Genomic DNA, 22647 nt, shown 5'->3' with positions numbered 1-22647 from the left:
GCTGATACCGAGGTGTGACCTCACTGATATGGTCTGCACAGAAGTCAATACATGACCAGAAGATGAGAAGCATGATGAAGTGTATAGCTGGAAGCAGCACAACCTGACCAGGTGTGTGTATAGGCAGTGCTCATTAAGGAGGGAGGGGCATAACGTTGATTAAACAAGAAGAAGGTTTCATGGCCTCCTTAGCCCTTCCTTCTCTCGCTGCAATGGCAAGTGCTGAAGGATGGCTACCTCATAGCCTTGTGGGCTGTGAGTTCTCAGCTGAGTTCAAGTGAGAGAGGTTCTCCAAACAACCCAACCTGGTGACAATTCCAGTGAGGTGAAAAAGGAAGAAATACCCTCTATGAAAAAAAACAAAGGAGAGAAAGGGCAACTCTGTTAGTTTGTGCTCCCCTTCACACACGCACACACACACACACCCCAAGGTGTTGCTGCCAAATAACTGGTTTACCTGTTGCTCATGAAAGGACTCCTCTTGCTGATGTTAGGCAAGGTCCCAGACAAACCCAAAAATAGTTGCAGTCCACTTTGAGCCTCCATGGTGGTGTTTAGTCTTCTTAACATAAGTCCCAACTATAGGCAGGATCAGCTGTAAAAATATGCTAAGGCTCCGTCCACAGACCAGATAGGGAGCTAAGTGCTTGTGTTGCATCAGGATTGCTTCAAGAGACAGTTAAAATTCAGGCATGAATTAACCAAGTCCTTTGGACAGACATGGTGTCATTCCAATTTACCAGTAATCATTTCCCTCATGTGACCAAACCTGAGAAGATGCCATGGAAAAAGATAGTGGGATCACTACAAATATAATATAATATAATATATATTAAATATAACAAATACAAGCTGTATTGCTTTTTTATTTTTTTTTTCATCAAAGCACATACAGTTAAAAAAAAAAAAAAAGTTCTTAGCTAGTCTAAGAAACAGGAGTTTGCAGAAGAAAGTCTAAATCACTGACGATCTCTGTTTTTCTGTGGGCAGTTTAAAAAGCATGTAGCATTTGAGATACCCCACATGGACTCTTCTGAATGTGGAAAGTGAGGGGAATTAAGGTGCTCAATATGGCTGGTGCTGTGCTGTTGTAAACTTTGAGAAAATCAATGTTGATCAGAGTCCCAGTACAAGTGTTATACATGTAAAATATGTCCTTCAAATGTATTTTTGGTGTATTCACTAAATCTAATTTAATATCAGGGAAAACATCTTGGTCAAGAACAGTGATATAAGAACTTCTTGATTTTACTTTTAAATCTTGTTTCACTATCACTTTCCATGTAACAGTGTAGCTTCTTGGACAGAAGGATATTTCTTGGTGAAAGATAAGCACATATTAATCACTAAAGTTAAGGAAAAATAAAGTTGCTGCTTTCAGAGCAGTCCACAGAGTGCAGTAATAAGGAATGAGACTTGACTGATAACTAACTTTTAAAGGAGTCCTAATTTAAACAAAGGCATTAGCAAAACCAACTTTTACAAATGGGGACTGATCAGGGTCATTTTGTTCATGCATCCAGGTGCTTAAAGGGCAAAGATACAGCTCTTTCAACTGAGGTTTTAGAGTCTACCTTTGGCTGTTTTTGGCTGTGCTGTTCTATTTTATTCTTTTTTTTTTTTTTTTGGGGGGGGGCGGGGCATGAAAGAGGATCATCATCTAGCAAGGCCAAATCAGGTAGCAGGCAGTGAACAGCAGAGAGCAGAGACACTGCCATGGATCCACTGCCTGTTTTGCCTCAGCCAATACCCTTGGACACTGGGCTGGTGCTTGCCCCACAGCAAACAGAACCTGTGAGGCAGCTGCTGTAGGACTGTAGGGAGACCCCACCAGCAGATGGGCAACCTACCCTAACCAAGTTCCCTAGCAGCAGTAGGGGCTCTCCATCTTCTCCCTGAGAGCTGTAAAATCCAGGTATTCCAAAGCCCCTAGAAAGCTGCAAGCTGTAAGTATAGCACTAAGATCCTCATCCTGGACTAATTTGCCAGTGAGTTACCTGGGGCCTGCTGTAGGATCTTGCTCTTCAGTTGTGAGGGGTCTTCATCACATCCCTGTCCCAGTGAAGACTTGGACCCTACCTCTCCATGTCAGGATGTTACTGCCATTGTATATGACAGCAGTTGAGCAATACCATCTGGAAATCCTGTGGGCAGCTCTGTGAGCTCTGGGGATATTTTGAAGGCCTCCAGGCGTATTCTGTCCAATCTAAACAAAAATGGTTGTTTTATCTGGATTTTTAAGTGTTTAATTTAGAGGTGGTTCAACAATGCACTTACCATTTTTTGAGTTCGAAGTACACATGAAGTAGATAGCAAGCATCTGTAGATGTATTTCCATTGAAAGGCAAACTATTATTCTTATAGCCAGCATAGAGGTGTGCCTGTCATAACTTTCTAAAATAGTGAGTGACTAACCTCTTCCAAGAGTTCAGTTTTTCTAACCTTTTAGTAAGTTTTTATTTTTTAAGAGATACAGACTTACAATGCTTGTTTCCCAAACAACCACAAGGCTTACAATGCCACTGCTCAGGTCTCAAATATTAGTAATATAATCCTGTTCTTGTAAACTGCCACCAAGACACTCATAACACAGGAGTCTGGCAAGTAGGCTCCCACTGCAGAGCACCAATTAATGCTCCGTGAAATGGATTTGCAGAACACTTACTATAAAACCTGAAACCACACCCATTTTGTCTTAAAAAAAGACAAAACAACAGCAAAAGAAAGGGATATAGCTGACTGGGGTGTCTGCAGTAAACACTGCCTGATGTGGAAAACCACTCATAAATGTCAGTGTTAATTTTCCAGACCAGTTCTTCAGCTGGTGTTGGGTAAAAACAAAACAAAACAAATCAAAACAAAACAAAACAAACAAAAAAAAGGAATCATGCCATTAGGCACCAGATGTAGTTTTGGGGCCCAGGGTACGGTGTGGGAAGCCTCTAAATCTAGAACAGAAAGAAAATATCCTGCCCTTTGTAAACAGCCAAGATGGATTGCAATGACAAATTAACAAGCTACTATACACTCCATTCTAAAGTGAGGAATAATGGAAATTATTCATTATTCACTTTATTTACTAATAATGATACAGTATGTATTAATAGGAAGGGGGCATAGTAATTCAACGTATGTGTCAGTATGAAGGTACATCTCAGGCTGAGATTATGCTGCATAATCTGATGCCAATGAAAGATAATTTCTGGGTAACAGGATTCTTCCTTAAAGGACTCCTTTAGACTTCATTTTCAATCTTGGCCATGAAGTTGTCAAAGAACTGGGCATGCAGTCTCTGGGCAAAAGAAGTTTAGGACACAACTGGCAAGATGCTGTTACAAAGGTTTGCAAACATTTTGGCAGAATTGTCTGGAAAAGAATATACATAGCACCTGTCCACATTTAGTTTATGCTAAGCATTGCTACTTTTTCCTACATTTTCATGATTGCCAGATTTCACAAAAATTTTTTAAAACAAAATGCCTAACATAATTTAATTTGGTGAGAAGAAGTTCTGATAGGTGTGTCAGGCACTGAAAATGCAAATGCAAATACAAACTACCGTGTCAATCTGAATTGCCATGCTAGGCCAAGCTTATTTTATTACATACATTCTGCATTCTAAGTACTAATATGTTCATAATGTAAACATTAAGCATACAGAGTTAAAATTCAAGGCCACAATATTTTGATTGTCCCTTTTTGTGTCTTTGGTTGGCCGAGATCAACTCGTAGTGTATAAATGCATAAGTTATATAATAATTATATAAAAAGGAAAAAATAACATTGACTTGTATACTTCATTCTGACAAACGCACAGCGTTCGCGACTCAATAAAGAAAAACTGGCGCCCGCCTAACAAAAATACTTAGATGATTTCTGATTTTGGCAGTCAAGGGTTGTCTCTTGCTTTAACCAATAGAAAAGAAACCCCCTTAATAATGATGAGGTTCTAACTGGTAACTTTTAAATATAAAACACAATTCCAGTTTTACTTTTTTTTAAAAAAGAGATGCATATTCTGATTTCTGAATTCTTCTGCTTTTCCCTTTTTCACTTTTTTATTACTCTAAAAACAAGTCTGCTCCTCCTGTAATACTGGGAATGGTATGATACTGAGCAAAATGTTTCGCAAGTCCAAACAAGTATTTCTTCATAGTCCCAACACTACTAAGTTTTCAGTCTCTTCAGTCTCTACTGGTGAAGAAGTTTCTTTTCTCCCATTCTCACCGCCTTTGTCCTCCTCTTTCTCCTTTCCTCTTCCTCTGTCAGGTGTAGGCCTCTGATCTACTATCATACACTTGCCCTTCAGCACGTTCTCATTTCCAATGTTTGGCTCAGGGTTCTTGTAATACTGTCAAGGAATCCTAAAGTTTGGGTTGTCTTCACAGTTTGAGTAGCTGATAACACGTTGATGAATGGAACGCATGTGATTTTAACCAAAACAATGCCTTTATATTCCAAATCACCTTCCACACTAAACCAGTCCCTTTTGTTGATATGTTTCTATTTTTTAAATACAGGTAGTTTTCTTTTTTCTTTCTTTGCTTTTTTTCCCCTACCGCCCCCCTCTTTTGTAATGATTCATATATTGTGTTAGGTCACTATAGACTTATCCTTATATTGCTGTAGTATAGTCCCAGTTTTGCATTAGCAAGATATCAAACTTTACACATAAGCTTATCAACTTTTTAAGACCACTAGCTTTTGTAGGTTTTCCTTATCATTTCATGCTTTTACCTACAATAGTCTATTGTTTGGTCCACAGAGTCGATGCCCATATACATTACATTTTAGTATCTTAATACTTCATGAATATCTCCTTTAAATCCCTACTACAAAAAGTCTTTTTTGACATCTATTTTTAAATGTGTTTTTCCCAGCCAAACCATCATTTGTCTCTAGGCACTTTTAATTCATGTACTCCATTAGAGTTCATTGCAGCTCATCAGGGACTGTGTCCCAGTGAGCAGTGTCTTTGTTTCCTTTTTCTGGTGTTTCTTTTTTTTCCCCACTTAGTAGTAGGTGCCAAGATGAGAAGGCATATGAGCTGCTGGCAGCCTGGTGTTGGGGTAGATACCTCCAGTTGGTGAATTCCAGTATGGATTAGGGGCAGCAAAAAAGCTGGATGAGGTTACAGGCAAAGCAGGGGGGTGGGGAGCTACAAAGTTCATCTTCTGGGGGTGTGCATGGTAGGAGCTCATGTAGGGGAGGTCTGACGGGTATTTGTACATGGATGACTCCGGGGGGTGAGGCTGGAGGGCCTGAGCGATTCCATGGAAATCAAATTTGTAGGCATAGCGCTTACCATGAACCTTAGTCATAATATTTTTATCATAGTAGTAGCGGAGTGCACGGCTGAGTTTGTCATAGTTCATGTTAGGCTTGCTTTTCCTCTCCCCCCAGCGCCGAGCCACTTCATCAGGGTCGGTCATCTTGAACTCCCCGTTGGTGCCCTCCCAGGTGATACAGTTGGAGTTGGAGCTATCTGAGAGAAGCTCCAGCAGGAACTGCCATAGCTGTATCTGCCCACTCCCTATTAGGGAAAAAAAGAATGGAATTGTCAGGACTAGTGAATAATAAAGTTAAGACACCAGTTCTTTCAGGCTCTCACATAGGACCCTATTAGGAAATGTTGCAATGTCAGTTCCTACTTCTTACCCTAACTAGTCCCCTTTCTCCTAGCCCTGTCTCATGAAATCTTAAAGAGCAGAGATAATGGTAATGTGTCATGTTTTCCCTCATCTGGGTGGCAGAATGCCATTACATGGAGATTTAATAGTTACCTAATGTCATTCAGTGTAGACAATTGATGGGGAAATCATACAGTGCTCATTTAGGAAACTAATCTCTAAAGTTCAGGACAAACAGCTTTTACTTGCGTAACATTTTGCTTGTTCTCACAGCATTATGTTGCAACTAAATGTTCTCTGCTATGGAATAAGCCTACACAAAATGGAGAAGTTTAGAGAAAGCTGGACTCATGCCAAACCATATCACCCATTTGCAGCATTTGGGGAAATGCAGAACGGAAACTTATTAGCTTGCTGTTGCACTGCATACAACCATAGGGCAAAACATTTGCAAAAACAGTGAAAAGGTCCATAAAATTCATTCTCATCATTGTTCTGTGTCAAACAAGAGTTTAAACGATTACTGAAGTTAAGACATAAAACTGGCTTTTTTTTTTTTTTTTTTTTTTTTCCTCCCTCCTCTGCCAATTTCATTTTAAAAGGAAAATAATTAGTCTGCTGTCAACTTTGCAGAAGTGTGTTGCCCAGTTATAGGAATAAAATTTGACCATTTTAGGCAATTGAAAGTAGATCATGAAGGGCCTTGCCACTGATATTCATGTTAAAAGCTTAGCATTTCTTAATAAAGCAGCACTTAAATGATGCAAAATACAGCTGAAGCAGCTTGCAAGGCAATCTGTTTCACAAGCACAATGTCAGCAGAATTTGCCAACCAGCTTGCATATGCTAACTTCTAAGTACATCTCTGACCAGGATTTGGTTGAGTTTCTTTTTTTTTCCCAAACCAGATATGTGGGTATAATAAACAAGCTTTTCTTTAGAAAGCTTATAGCGGTAAATTATAATATCAAGCTAGAATAGCATCTGAAATCCATTAGCAGTTTATACTTCAGTGCAACTGAAACCCATATTCATTTAAATGATATTTATCCAAACTGTCCTTAATGAATTTCTTCTGTTCCATTAACATGCATTAAATAAACAAACAAACAAAAGAATCCATGGTATGAGCAAGGCATGCAAGTTTTAATACACGAAACATAACAAGGGGATTAGCCTTTGAAAATCAATAAACAGTTCAGCACTGGACAAAACACAAATTTTTGAATAAGCAATCCAACATATGTTCTAACATAAACACTTGCCTTCCAAATGTAATATATGGTCCTATGAAAATAAATGGTTGCTGTCAATTTCCTTTTAATGAGAGATTAATTCCACCAATTTATAAACACACAAAACATGTTAAAGCACAGGAATGATGGTGTGTAGAAATTCCATACCCACATGTTAAAAAAGTATCCCAATCCAGATTACTTTAGTGTCTTCCACAGTAGTGAAGGCTACCAAATGCACACTTGACAAAATTGTAAAAGCCTGAGACTTACAAACAGATTAAAGGGAGGTAGCCTCCCCCCCCCCCCCCCCCCCCCGCCCCCTCCTCCAATTAAGATCTGTGTTACCTGGAAACCTAGCACTTGAGGTCATTGGGAAAGCCCCATTCTTAATACTTAACTACTTTCCTATGCAATGCAAAAACTGTCTAAAAAGTTATCTAATACAGAAGTGCTTGATGTCACTTGGGATAAAGCAAAAGGAAATGGAGCAGTATTTTGGCAAATTTGTTCTTGGAGAGGCTGTAAGATTGTTCTTGTAAGGTGAAACATTACTGGGGGTTGAGGAGACCCACAATGTGGAAAAAAGCGCACTGCACCCTTCAGCTGTTAAAGAAAGGGAAGTAGGAAGTGGCACAAATAATGTCAATCTATTGTGGCAGATTATGTGCTTGATTACAGTGGTATATGGCCACAGTGTGTCCTGTGGACTCAGAGCAGCAACAGCGAAATCTGCACAGTTCACAATTCACAGTTAACTCACTAGGAAGGATCTTCATCTTCAGCTAAAATATGCTACAAGGCCCTGTCTATTATGCACCTAGTTACCTTCCTCTTAGAGTGGGCTAACATTTCTGACATGTCTAATCCAGTTATTCTTTGCAAATAGATTCTGCTTTCCCATTTTGCACATATATATTTGTTGGTTTGGGTTATTCATCCAAAAAATATTTTATTTGCAAGGTCATTATGTCATTGAATTGTGGATTAACAGAATCTACGGCATATATGACACACATCAGTAAGAGACACATGCTCTTCTGGAGGAGTACCTGGAGGCCAGAAGAGATATCTTACAGCACCTAAGAAAACTCCCAATGTCTAGGCAACAGAAGTGAACCCCTATTGATATAGTTACTGGAATCTACTGAGACATTTGACTGAATATAACCACCTATTCTAGGATGAGATAAACATCTATATTAACTACATCTCCAATGATTATCATGGTAAGTAAGACACCTAACTCATATCTAGACACCTACACTAAGACACCTGAGTTTGTGTCTTAAGGGTGGGACTGACATCTGTGAGCTCAATCCCACTCTTAAGTAATTCAGAAACACAATCCTGTGACATGTTGGCTATCATCAGCTCCCACTGAGCCATACTGAAGAATGGCAAAGTCTGTCACATCACCTTCCGACTCAGGCCTAAAAATAGGAGTGGGGGCACTATCAGAGAAGAAAAAAGCTCCTAAATCAGCAAAGCCCCTTCTCACCTGGATTTGCAAGACGGCTGCTGGTCGGTCCAAGAATCTGATAAGGATCTAAAAAATTGTGAAAGAAAGATTTTAAATCACGTAATAATGTCATGTATTTTAAGTACTATTTTTAACCCTGTAGAGGATTAGCGAGTGCCACCTGATGACACAGCAGGACCAACACTGGCAAAAGTTGTTCCTTTCCCTGCATCACAATATTTGCGTATTTTCCCTTAAAATTTGGTGTGCAAGTGAACAGTTGCAAGGATACGCATTTGCTTTTTTTTTTTTTTTTCCTGTATTACTGTGAAAAAACAAATGTTCAGACACACTGTAAGTTTGGTCTAGAGGTATTCTGCTTCCCATTTAAACAAAGTACACAAATACACAGATACCCTTTGGAACTATCTACCCTTGCAATGTGCAAGAGCCCACAGGCCAGAGTCCCGTTGCTAACCATGGCACGGATGGGGTGAGGAAAGGACAATGATCTCTCATCTTGAGGGGCTACATTTGCTTTCCCCTTGTCACTGCTACTTCTTTCTGTGCCAAAACAGACTCCAAAAGAGGGCAGAGAGGGCATGGCTGAACCCAGGCAATGTGACTGGGTTGTTTCTTTAACATCACAGTCCAGTGAGGGATCTCCTGAATCAACTTTGCAATTGGGGTTTTCCAAATCCCATAACATCTCAATGACTTCCTCATGTGGAAATGAGGATCCCCTGTGGAAATGAAAGCTGATTTTGACCTGAACTGAAATACAACAGGAAAAAGGAAAGACTGTGACAGAAGTAGGAAAGACAAAGCAATGGTCAGCAAGTACAGTGTGTAGGTCCCTGTATAACAATCATGTTGCTGGGCTGTCTCGTCTCTGAACAGCTGTTCTCAAATGGCCATCAGTTTTACAGCCAAGAATAAAATCAGGTTACATTTCTTACACATTTAAATAATCTGGGCAGCTCACACACAGCCATTTAATGGTCCCAAGGACTTACATAAATCATCAATATATTTCTGGAAAGATTCTCATGGTTGGGAGGCCAGATTAGATAAAATGCTATCTGGGCAAAAAACAGTTTAATACTTCCCAGGCAGCATGCATGTAAGTTAACGAGACATAGTCATGTGCACAGTCTTATCCAGCTATAACAAAAACCAGAATAATGATTTGAAATCCATGTGATAAAAACAGGCTCAGAGTCTTCTGAGCTAAGAATATCCTCCAAATCTCCTGTATTTCCTACTTCTACCCTTTTGTTGTTAGCAAAATCCATCACTGACTCAGACTGCACTGCTTTCTAACTACCTATCTAAGACAGTTCTACAGTTTAGTTTCACAGTAAGGGCTTAAGTCCTACCCCAAGGATTAGCTGCTTTGAAACCACAAAATGCACCCATCTTGCAGAAACACTAGTCTACAATTCAATAAACCCCTATTTTCTCCTCACAGTTTCTTGATAGGTTGGAAATCCTTCTCTTTTTCCTGTTTAATTTCAGGATTTTAGGATGTAAAATTCAAATAGGTTTCTATGTGTTATAATCCACTTTCATCTCTTTGTTTATGCATATTTTCCAACTGCTAGCATTTCAATTACTGTGGAATATATCTTCTTTTGACATCTTTATCTTCCAGCTGTGTGTCTAAACTGAACATAGGTACTTTGTTTAACAGCTTTCTCACTCTGAAAGATTGTCATTGCCACTAAACATTACTAAAAGCAAGTTTTAATAGCCATGGGAGACTCCGTCTAAGATCCAGCTGCAGAGTCAGCTCATACACAGGTCTAGGGAATTACTCGTCACCAGCTGGAAATCTCATTCGTGCACTGAATTAGATCTTACAATTGGCTTCTGGTTGGTAGGAGAGAGATGGCCTTCTGATCATGTTCAACAAACCCTGTCACACCCAAGCATAATTCAAACAAAATGACACCCACCTAACTGAGGACGCTGGTCTTCTGTTTTGGGCACTGTTGAGGATGATGGCTGAGTGGCTGAAAATGGAGAAATCCATGTAGTTATTTTTCCAGTCTGGAAGTTGTTCTCCAATCCTGTGACAGACCACATGCCCAGGACTCCTGCTGTTCACTACTGAATGATGGTCACAGTAGGATTTAGGTTTGTGAGACTATACGGTCACAGACTTGATGAAGCCTGCATTCAAGGAACATGAGACTGCCCCATAACTCCACCCAGCATTGCCTATACACAGCTAACAGTCTTTCCAAACAAGGCACAGGTATAAGTCCTTCTGAGCTGAGAGCTGAGATAGCTGCTATCAGTTCACCTCAGGGTATACCTGGATTGCAACAGATGTGCATTGGGACCACAAGCTGGACATATGCAGATCTTTTTTACCTTTTGACTGAGGAGTGGGGTGGGTGTGACTCGTCCATGCTGATCTCCTGGCTTGCTCATAAGGCAAATCTGCAAAGGAAAAATACAGTCCTTCATGCAGATATGGTATAAAGTGTTACCTGTCCATAAGAGGCACATTTCTGGGTGATTTGTTGGACTAGAAAAATCACTGAAATAAGAAGAATACTCCTTGTTAAACCCTTTATTGTCTGTATGATTTCTAAAAATAAGAGTATCATATTGTCTTCTGTAGTGCTCTTTGGAGGTGCCTATTGTTAGATGCCTGAAATATCTGGCACAAATGCTCTACAGAGTCCAACATTTCCAAATGCTCAGAGTACTCCCTTTGGTCATCTTGTCTGACTGATATGTTCAACTCCTGCACTTGACATAAGCATTGGTCAGGCTTATGAACCACAGTAGGCCTCAATATGACTGTTCCCTGAACTGGACAGCTCATTAATAATAGAACACCAGGTGGGTGATCATGGCCGTGACCATGAACAAAGAGCCCTTGAACAGGTGACTCACTGAAATTCCTCATGGAGAAATGGCAAATTACATCAAGAGGTTGAAAGCAACATGGTAAGATTCTAAGTCTGACTGCAAGCCAATCACTTTATCTTATACAGATATCAAGCAGTCAGAGAAAGCCTAATCTGAGCACTCCTTGCTGAAACAGCAGGCTGCACAGCAGTGATCTCCCTTTGGACTGGGACACCTCTCAAGGTTACTCCTTGAGGTCAGGAGATCCCTACAAACTACATTTGTTGGTGAGTGAAATATTAGTCTTTAAGGATACCTGATTTATGTTAAGATTTAGCGACTTATATATGCAGTAGATTAGTCATTGTGACTCTTGTCATCATAATCAATTAACTATATCAATCTACTTAGTATAACAAACTAAACTGCTGCTAAAACTGTGTATTGGATAGCTCCTGCAACACCTTCCTCAGCTAAAGGTACCAAGGAATGACACACAGTGTGCAGTGTGGACAATTTATACTAGAGCCTTGTGGGAAAAGTCTCCCAAGAGGTCAGAGCTCAGATTAAGAATAAACTGTGTGACATTCCCTTCCAGACTGTGTATGTAACAGTATTTTATTTTAAGAAGATAGACTTCAGTTGATTTACTTTGCAATTCTTTACTAGTCTGTTCCTGTTATCCCTTGAGATTAATCAAAGTTTATAGGTTGAATTTGAGAGTTTCTTTTTCTGCAGGGACATGGGAAACAACCAAGTCTTGTTTTTGTCTTTTGGAGATTCTCCTAAACTACTATTATATATTCTTTTTGTTCTTAGTGGCTCTCAGTGGTGTCATGTACTTTATCATGCTCTCTCCTTGATATTATTCCTCAAGCTTGCAAGTCCTCTTTTCCCCAGATGCACCCTCTGGTCTAATTCTCATCATCTAGCATTTTTAGAGTAACTAATTGTTGCACTTTACTATTTTCACTCATTTCTCTTTTACCAGTCATTTCAAATTTAATAATTAATTTTCTTTCACAGTTCCTCCCACATCACAGTATCCTCACAGATCTCTAAAACCTTAGAATGTGAAAATAGTGAACATGCTTAAATGTTAAGAACAGCTATATACACATATTCCACATATTCTCTATTTCTTCCAAAAAGCGATGTTTTTTTGTTTGATTGATTTTTTTTGTTTGTTTCTTTTTGTTTTGTTTTGTTTTGTTTTTCCTGCTTCATCTATTTAAATATACCTTTCCGCTTCTTGGGACAAGCTGCTTAATTTTATGTGTCTAAACTAAATTCTCATTTACCTTTTTCCTTTTTTTTTTTTTTTTTTTTTTTCACATATGCATTACTTTTATTTCAGTTAAATGGTTTAGTATATAAAATGAAGAAACTAAACCATAAAAGCTTTATTCATAAAGAACTAGAACTTAAAAGCTTTCTTGATAAAGTATATGCACGAAATTCAGTCGTTCTTTTTACCCTTTGAAATCTTTTGCAGTTGCTTGTGCTTTTCTATGGCTGGCTTACACACATTAGCTGAAATCGTTGCCAAGATCATAGAGTTATGTAGCCTGCCCATGATTTCAGTAAGGTATCAGTACCCTCATCATAGAACTAAAGTGGTGCAAATAATGATTGTTAACAATGCTTGTGCTTTATTTTAGAAATTATTGGAAATGAAAGCAATTGGGAAGTAAAGAAACAGTCACAGACTGGCTCTGTGCACACCAGATGTATCTCTCTGTCCATTTCCAAGCACTATAAGCAGGAATATCAAATGCAAATAAAGTGTAATATGAAATTCAGAACCAAATTGCTTGTAATTTATTTAGTCTGTTTGGCCTGAGGAACAGACTGGCACTACCCAGCCATGTTGTCTCCTGGAATCTTACACTTCAAAAACTTTGCTTTTGCTGACATATGCATTTTATCGTTGTATCGCATTTAAATAACTAGTGCCTTTTTATCCCTGGTTTCTTGAGAACTATTCCAGAGTCTCATTTTTCAGATACTTGGAGAAAAAAGATTGTACAAGCATTCATCTCTTAGCAGAAAATGGGTGTGGAACTGAATCACATTGATGTCCTGGACAGGTTGAGATCAACACCTGCTATCAATTGATGCAGTTGGAGAAACCTTATCGCCTGAAAACTCACAGAAATTCAGAAGCATTCTAGTCACTTTTCCAGGGTTTTCCAAATTCTTCTTCTACAGAAGGGAATAACTCAGCCATGGTGCCAGTTGAAGGACAGTGTTTGGAGGTTCAAACAAGTCCAGGATCTTCTAAACAAGACTAGGTACTTACAGAATAATAGAATCATGGAATGGTTTGGGTTGGAAGGGACCTTAAAGATCATTTAATTCCATCCTCCCTGCAACGGGCAGGTACACTCCCACCAGACCAGGCTGATCAAAGCCCCATCCTACAAGACCTTGAACACTTCCAAGGATGGGGCATCCTCAGCTTCTCCAGGGAAATCTGTTCCAGTGCCTCATCACCCCCACAGTGAAGAATTTCTTCCTTATATCTAATTTAAAGCCATTACTCCTTGTCTTATCACTACACCCCTGACAAAGAGTCCATCCCCAGCTTTCCTGTAGGCCCCTTTTAGATACTGGAAAGCCACTATAAGATCTTCCTGGAGCCTTCCCTTCTCCAGGCTGAACAACCCCAGCTGCCTCAGCCTGGCTTCAGAGGAGAAGAGCTCCAACTCCTTGATCATATTTTTGGCCCTCCTCTGGACTCATTCTAATACTTCCATACTTGTGGGTATTCTCCTCTCCTCTCCTCTCCTCTCCTCTCCTCTCCTCTCCTCTCCTCTCCTCTCCTCTCCTCTCCTCTCCTCTCCTCTCCTCTCCTCTCCTCTCCTCTCCTCTCCTCTCCTCTCCTCTCCTCTCCTCTCCTCTCCTCTCCTCTCCTCTCCTCTCCTCTCCTCTCCTCTCCTCTCCTCTCCTCCCGCCCTTAAAATATTTATATATCTGTACACTGAGAGGGCTGTGTGATGCTGTCTGCTTGTACTCAGTGGCATTTACTGACCTGAAATACATGTGGTACAAATTTAGTACTGTGAGAAAACTTTTGCCTTTTAATATATCATAAAATGTTTTTTTGACCACACCCTCTCCATTAATAGAAAAATCCACTTATCAGCCTTGCTTGAAACAGCACAAAATTCCAACTTTGTTCTTAGTTCAGAATTGCACCTTGATAAACATGTTGCTATCCTAGATAAGCAGATCTGTTCTTGTTCGTGAAAAATTAGTACAACATGTTCTTATCTTGGGCAAATCTTTGATGGGAATGCTTCTGTTTGATGAGACGTAGACAAACCCATATTAGGTCTTCCTGAGCTCCTGATAGCTTCACTGTGTTACTTTCAGCTTGCTGAAACCTCGTGTTCTGTTGTAAAGGTGACTGAAGTAATATGCTTTTGTTATTGTAATTCATTATAAACATTGCTCATTTCCTATTTGCTATTGTAGTACCTTAACAATGGTAATGCTTAATTACCTTCTCCAAAATTGCATCCCAGGATTTGGCAAATTCAATTTAACCTTGTTTATTCCTCCACCCACCCTCGTTTTTGACCTTTTTCATGTCATCAAATGATTGTCCCGAGAGTCTGCTATTGCTCTTCGATGAAATGTGATTTGTTATGGAAAAGCTTCTTTGCAGTCTAGTTGACATGTAGTGTTTAACAGAAAGGAAAGCCAAGGAATAATTCAGTAAAATAGTTTCTTGACATAAAACTGAATTTCTGAAAAAAAATCTTTCTTTCTAAATGAACATTCTGACCTTGAAGATGTTTGCCAGATCTCTATTGTAAAAGATAAATTAAAATAATTCTTTCAAAAATCACTTGATATTTTGTTGCAGGAAATGCTTAGTTAGGATACAGCAGCTCTCACAGAAGAATAGAAGCGTGTTATATCCGAAGTACAATTCTCACAAGGAATTGTATCAATACAGAAAGATGAGTTTAATGTTAATATAAAGTGTTTTGTTTTGTAGATGTCAGGATATTTTATTTTGATAAAAATGCTGAAAGGAAGGGTTTCACAATATCAAATTTTAAAAAGATTTAAAAAAAAATATCTTTTACTTCAGAGAAAACTAGTATTTTATTTTTCCATCAGAAATTAGGATAAAAATGTATATATATATATATTAAAAACATAGAATTTCTCCTGGGATAGAAAAGCCAATTTTTGTTGAACACCACTGGAAATATATCGATAAAATTGTATTATTTCACAACAGACACATTCTAGCCTTCACCTGAAATCCTCTCAGTTGTCATGGTTATTTGCTATAGGACACCCAGGTACCTCTGTTCTTATGTCGCATGCTCCTTTTCATTGGAAACTACTGACAGCTTTGGGCATCTAGTATAACATTGCATAGTTAGTATTTGATTCTACATCTATGATGTGTCTTCTCATTCATATTCATGTCCAGATTCCTCTAGGCCATTCAAAGTTCTTGGGTACTACAACAACTTGTGATCACGAGAGACACAATCTGCTTTAATGTTTCGTGAAAATATCTTTCCTTTTAACTTCTTCTGAAAATTCTTTTTTTCTAATACTGGGAAACAGACAGAGCAGGTACTCTGTGACACTCTATTTGATAATTATATCATGATTCTTCATTCCTAGACCCTGAGTTGAACAATCTCAAACTTTTATATCTTTCAATAGGTTCAAAAGATTTTCCATATTCCCATGGCTTGCTCTAAACACCATTTCTGCAAATAACCTTTTTGGTGATTCATATGGTTTTCTATACAAGGCCACAGTGTTGGTTTATTTAATGGTACAATCAGATTTCCCATGCAACCCTCCACTATGCTCAAATATAAACAAATATAAACAAATATATGCTATATTTGTTTACTTTTTTTCACTTCAGCCAACAACTAGAGCAGTGGCTTTCATTGTGCCATAAATAAAGTTGCCTATGTTTAGCTCTTCTTTTATGACTGAAGAAGGTTAATTTCAGATCAGTAAGATATACAAATAACTTGTGCTTTATACTGCATTTATCAACTTGTATTTTCAGCTGTTAGCATATTGACAGCTCATTTATCTCGACTAAGACTTCTGGGCTACTTCACATGGATCCTTTGGAGGAATTTTTGGTTCTGAGTAATGTCAAAATCTCATGCTATCTCCAAGGTCTATACCAAATTTTATTGTGTCTTTTTTCCCATTACTATTAACTATTTATAATGCGGGCAATGTTAAAGCACCCACGATTTAAGCTGTTTACTTTTTAGACTTGGTAGCAGGTTAGTTGGCCAGTTCTTGATTTGTTAAAATATTTTGTTTCTTACAATGTGCTAATGAAGTTTTATTGTAAATAGTTGTGGGGAATCTTGGTAAATTCCTTGTGAAATTCAAATGCCAAATATACAAATTGGATCTGTGGTTTCCTTTTTATTCACTACAGCATTGCTAGAGATGAATAATTCTAGCAGAAGAATTTCAGAAGAACCTATAAATTGGGCAGGGTGGATTTATTCATGTGTTGGTCTGGTAAATGTTTCCCTATCTATCTTTTTTTTGTTTATGCATTAACAGATCTACAGACAGGCATATATACCTGTATATAAATGTACACAGAATAGTTAGTTGCATATACTCTCCTGGATTATGCCCTACAGCATTGATAAGACATAAATAAAATATTTATTATTAAAAAGAAAGGCAAAGTTTTTAATGAGAGAAAGTATCTTTTCAAAAGAGCTCAGTCAATTCAAGTGTATGTCCCTTCAGACCACTTGGATGTATGCCTCTGGCTCAGTTATGGGTTTCCTTTAAATTCAGTATTTTGTTCCAACTCCCCTCAATGTATTACTATACTTTATGCTTATTACTGAAAAAGCAAATGTCCAGATAAGGCAGTTTTCCAACATCATTAGTTGTGAAGGGTGATGCAAAGAAAGTTTTTTATTTCATAGCAATGTCCTCATCTTTGTAATTATTCCCTTTAGCCTTTCACAAAACAGCACACCCACAATACTTCCATGGACCTCACACTTCTCAACAACAAGAACTTCCTTGTGGTTTGTTTTTACTTATTCAGTCTCTTAAATTCATGATCAGATGTATAAAATAAAAAAAAAAAAATAGAGAGCAAGAGAAATATTTTAGAGTAGTTTTTCCCAATATATTTCAACTTACAAAGGAGGATATTCCTGACTCATTTCACAGACAGGGAGCTAAAGCACATTGAAAAGTGACTGCACTGGAATCACACAACAGAACCAGTGAACACAGCTCTAGTCTTCTAGAGCTTCTTCAGAGCTTCTTCACAGCTCTGGTGTCTAGAACACTAGACTTCATTGCTTTAAAGGCAGAGATAAATGGATGACACAGATGTTAACTTTTCTATTTAATCATCTTACTCTACACAATGTTATATATGCAGACATATATATAAAGGTGTACATAGTATGTGTGTACATACATAATATAACCTATCATTTATCAAGAGAAAATAGAAGGAGTAAAAGACAGAGATACTTCAAGAGATCAAATGAATAGTACAAAAGGTTGTCATTGTTCATACCTGGCCTGGTTGTAATTCTTTGTGTTGCTTCTGGATAAACTGATGTATTTGGAAAAATAAAAGTGGCACCTCCTAAAGAGAAAGAAGAAGACATAACACCTAAAGATTCATTTTCACAGTCCCTAATTCCATTGATACTTTCCCTCTTCTAGTGTGTCTAAATGAAGACTCTGAATATTTTGTACCTTAGGAATGTTATATGAATACTGCTAGCCTTTTCACCTGTGTAAGTCCTCTCATGACTGGTTACATGTCCATGTAAAATCAATGTTAAGGGGGAAGAGAATCAAGTTCAGGAAATCCTTACTGCCCTCCCCACACATCCCCACCCACATGGGCAGGTTGCTTCATATCTTCTGAAATAAGACTTCTTTGCCTTCTCTTCATGCTTGGAAGAACATGCACTTCCCAAACAAGTTCATATTTCCCACAGAGACCGCAGAAAAAGCCTATTCATGTCAGTGGCATCTTCTCACAGACCTTGGTGGGGTCTGTGTCAGACCCTCAGAAACCCCACTAAAAATATTTCTTGATAATAGAAAATGGTATCTCACATCTCAGGAACTGAAATTGCTCTACATCAACAGACCTCTAATTGCTATTTCTAGGAATGTGAAAAGGGTCATAAGGAATTATCTGTGTAGTTACTCCTGACTTCATGAGGAACTTGTTCCTAATCCTTTTGTGGCCTTTTGAAAACCCCACTCCAAAGCTCTTATGCCAATGGAATAATTCAATTTTTCCTGTGGCAATGATCAATGGCATAAACGCAGACAATCTCATTTTGGTGAACTGTATTTTAAAACAGCGTTGTCAGTGCACACATAGAAAAAGATAACACATGGAACTGTTGAACGACACTTGGATAACAGTATGTGGATGCTGTTTGGCAAATTAGGATTTGGGCAGCCAAAGATGGAAAAGACTGTAAAGGCCATCTATTTTTAAAAAGGGCTTAAGGCTTATTCCAAACCCCATCAAAGTCAATGGAAAAAAAAAATCTGTTGCTTTTGGTAGGATTTCCTGAATGCCTACAGCTCACAGTAGGACTTTATGTCAAATGGCAAACATCTAATCTCAGTGAGAAATCTTCTGATCTAGTTCATTTCTCTATGAAACTCACTGCTATTTACCACAGTGAAAAACTAAGTGAAATATGATATATTGCCTTTTTTTTAATTTTATTTTTCATTTTACTTTTTTTTTCTTTTTTTTTTTTTTTTTTTTGATTTATCCTTTGTATTATCTTTTTCATTTCTCATAAATAATTGTTATTTCTGGTCACTGTAGGCAACTAATACACTCAGGCATGATCATGCAATATTCCAAACAACTTTAATCGATATGCATACTATATTATATGTACAATTCCATGCCATCCTCTGTTGCACAACTGCTAGAGAAAGATAAAATTTGTTCTGAATTACATGTATTTTCATAAATATTTTAAGTTAAAGTTTGAAATACACATTTTTGAGGCTTTTGTTGTGTTGTTCTCCTACCTACATTCTATACTTCCTGTGCTAACTTAAGAGAAGTGTGAGTACTAACAAAAATCATTTTACATTCAGAACAGACAGTGGAGATTCTAACATCGAATTTAGTGGAGATCCCAACACAAGACACATATTATAGCTGATAAATGAGATGAGGTAGCTGCCTAAATAACAATTTTATTAAGTCTGCAATATATGCTGCATGGGAGGGGAAATGGTCCCCATATATCACAGCATTTAGGCAAGCACTGCCTAAATGCTTGCACTTCTGAGCTCCAGCAACGTTTTTGGGATTCATGGTATAGATCTGACAGTAAAATAAGACAGAATGAGGAAAAAGTTTTCAGAGACAAAGGCCCCAAGCCTGCAGTTTATCATGTGTTAGGGACCCCATTAGCTTGTAGAACACAAGAAATTATCAGTGGGGAAACCATTTTGCACCATCTGGCCCTAAGTGACCCCACCTTTTTTTCTGTGTGTATGTGCAAGAAACACACACACAACAAGGAGAGGATACGCTCATCTCTCTCCTTGTTTACTATTTCCACTTTGAGCAAGCAACCCATAAACAGGAATCCTGTGCTTTTAGAAGATGACCTATAGCAACGGGAGCAGTGCCAGCATTACCTGTGTTTCTAGCATGCATTAACCGTGGAGAGTTTTGTAAGGCCTTATCAACATCATCTGAAGTCAAATGTGGAAGAGGAGCTACAAAACAAAACAAAAAGCAACACCAAAATGAAAAAAAAAATGAGAATTATCTTTTAAAACCATATTTTCCCATAGAGGATTGTTTGAATGTGAATCTACCAACAGTGAGTTTCAGTCTGCAGTTTGCAGGGAGGTATGTGTGTTATAGCTTAAACAAGAGCATTCATTTGTTTAAAATTATGAATGCAGAATATTTCTGGCTGATTATTGATAGTGTGCGTGTGGAGAAGACTGCACCGCACTGGTGTTGCAATGCTTGTTGTTTTTTTTCTTTTAAAACCATGTTCATTTTAACTTCTTTAAACTGAGGCACACCTGCGAAATTTCCTCAAGCTTAGATAAAAGTGCTCAAGTCAGGAATTCACTAGTCCCTTCTTTTCCTTTGAAATGCTTCTACACTAGAAGTAATTTGCATTTGGACTTCAGGGACTGTTTTTTATTTTTATTTTTATCTTTTTTTTTTTTCCCACAAATCTACAGAACTTTTATTCAGTTCAGTGAAATCTTTCTTATCCTATTCAGAGTAGAGCAAACTGCTACTAGTTCTTAAAATCATGCCTGGAATTTGCTTTATAAATCAATGTTTGCACTATTATTTAGTGTTCTCATTGTTAAAATGGAAATAAAAAAGTATGTGACCAGAAAAAACATTAGCACTGAGTCCCATCTGATTTTCTTCCTATAGTGTACTGATAAATATGCTGGGGTTCAACTGAATTTTGTCTGAGATGGATATGCATAAATATTGCCTAACTCTTATCTTCAACAAACATGAGCAAAAGCCAACAGAAAATAATGGGATTTTTTCTTCAAAATCAAGAGTCTTTGGATCGGGCTTCTTGTTATGTTCCTAGGATTAGCAACATTAGCAACAGAGACATCTGAAAACTCATCAGGATGTATTCATACCATTCAAATCAATAAAAATAAAGTCTGATATCAACTACAGATTGGTCATAAGCACTAGCACAAAGACAGAAAACAGGCTTACTCTCTCTGAGGTAGTGTAGATGTGACAGGAGGATATCTGCATTATAGCTTGGGGTGAGTCTCTGGAAGTCATCTTTGGTCATTTTACACAACTCCTTCCCATCAATGTTCTGGAACAACAAGATGTCCACATCTGGGAGACCATACTCCTTCACTGCCCACTCCAGCCACTGGCGTACGTGGTCTGTACTCCATAACGTAGGATCTAGTGTTATTACAAAGCATAAAATTAGTTGGGAGGAGAGAGTGTTGATGTGCTAGATCAGTGCAAAAAGAATGTAAACCAAATTGGAGAGACTTTAATCCCCTGCATGCTGACTGGTGGAGGTACATGAGGAATTACTTTGTTTTACTTGGTGGAGAGGAGAATAACTGTCCATTGAAAAAAAATAGTGAAGAGCTGTAAACCCTGATTATTAGCAGGAAGCCCTGATTATTAACTGTTGGGCTCCTTCTTCCATTTAATATTTTCATCTTGCCATTTTTCTGAATTTCTATCCACAAATTAACACAGACTTCTTTCCTCATGTAAAGAACACTATTCAGAAAATCATTTAAGACAGTCTATTAACAACACTACAACCTGCATCTGAAAAAAAAAAAAAAATCAAAGCTCTCAGTTGAATCTGTACCCTTATTCAAGAGAAATTTCCACTCAAATCAATATTACTATTTCCTAAGATAGGCTAAGCAAGCACTCAGATTCGACTATTTATTTCATATGCTAGAGTGTTATTTTATAAACTAGAGTGGGTCATATTAAAATAGTCTGCACTTCCTTTCCTAGACTTTTGTGTTGCTTTGCTATATGTTCCCACACTTGCATGGCTTTTTACTTACTACCTGAAGTATTGGCAAAGCCACCGGGGGAACAAAACAAGAACAAGCCCAAATACCTTGAATCTTCAAGAGCCATATTTGAATCTCCAGTTCTAACTTAAAGTTTTGTTTTGTTTTGTTTTGTGTTCTGTTTTTTTGTTTGTTTGTTTGTTTTGTTTTGTTGTTTTTTTGTTTGTTTTTTTTTTTTTTTCCTCTAAACTACTCATTTCTGCCTCTTCCGTTCTACTTTTTGCTATTCCTGTGAGTTAGAGCAAGCGAGCAAGCCCACACCAGCCTGAAGGTCCCTAAAGACCTGCAATGCACATCTTCATAATGGAAGACAGAGCTCCTGGCATGAAGACTTTATACTTTTTGCAGAGAAAAGTAAGAGCCAAGGAGACACATATTCCTTAAGAGTTTCTGCCTTTCAGCACACAGAGGTCAAATGGCTGTAATCCATTGCACAAAAGTCTGCAAAAGAGCTGGGACTTGAAAGACAGCCTAAATATATTTTCTATGTATTGACTTCTCTGCCATATTATCTCTTCTGACCATTATTCAGGTTGATCTGAAGGAGGTGGGGACCTCTTTCCATTGACTAGACACTATTCAGTGTCTGTCATGCTGCTCATTCCCAATTCCTTACTCATCAGTACTTCCCCTTTTCTGATGTTTCTCTTGGAATTTTAAGTCAGAAGTGAAAGTCAGAGTACTTGATCCTCTGGAGCTTCAGGGTGTTTCTCCATTCTCACAAGCACACCAGAAATCACTTAAAATAACCCCTCCATCTGGTGTGAAATATGTAGCAAACCACAGGGATTAAAGTCTGATCCCCTGGGGTCTGGTTGAGATCGCCCACACCTACAGC

General features: G+C 38.1%; 1 protein-coding gene across 7 annotated transcripts in view; it reads right to left on the bottom strand.

The window, feature by feature from the left end:
• Nucleotides 1-3056: 3056 nt before the first annotated feature.
• Nucleotides 3057-22647, bottom strand: part of ERG (ETS transcription factor ERG) — a 148774-nt gene continuing 129183 nt past the window's right edge. For 4 of the 7 annotated variants that reach the window (XM_084516075.1, XM_084516074.1, XM_084516079.1 and 1 more), the window contains 7 exons: nt 20962-21165; nt 19887-19967; nt 17764-17835; nt 10707-10775; nt 10286-10342; nt 8367-8414; nt 3057-5533 (listed from right to left, as the gene is read on the bottom strand). In XM_084516075.1, coding sequence (XP_084372201.1) covers nt 5013-5533; nt 8367-8414; nt 10286-10342; nt 10707-10775; nt 17764-17835; nt 19887-19967; nt 20962-21165 — 1052 coding nt within the window. In that variant the 3' untranslated portion in view covers nt 3057-5012. Of the gene's footprint in view, nt 5534-6891; nt 6918-8366; nt 8415-10285; nt 10343-10706; nt 10776-17763; nt 17836-19886; nt 19968-20961; nt 21166-22647 lie in introns of all 7 variants that reach the window. The other 3 variants (XM_084516077.1, XM_084516078.1, XM_084516080.1) reach the window with 2 other exon arrangements.

This window comes from Aythya ferina (assembly GCF_964211825.1).
Source record: "Aythya ferina genome assembly, chromosome: 1".
Taxonomy (NCBI): domain Eukaryota; kingdom Metazoa; phylum Chordata; class Aves; order Anseriformes; family Anatidae; genus Aythya; species Aythya ferina.
This window is presented reverse-complemented; position numbering and strand designations above follow the sequence as displayed.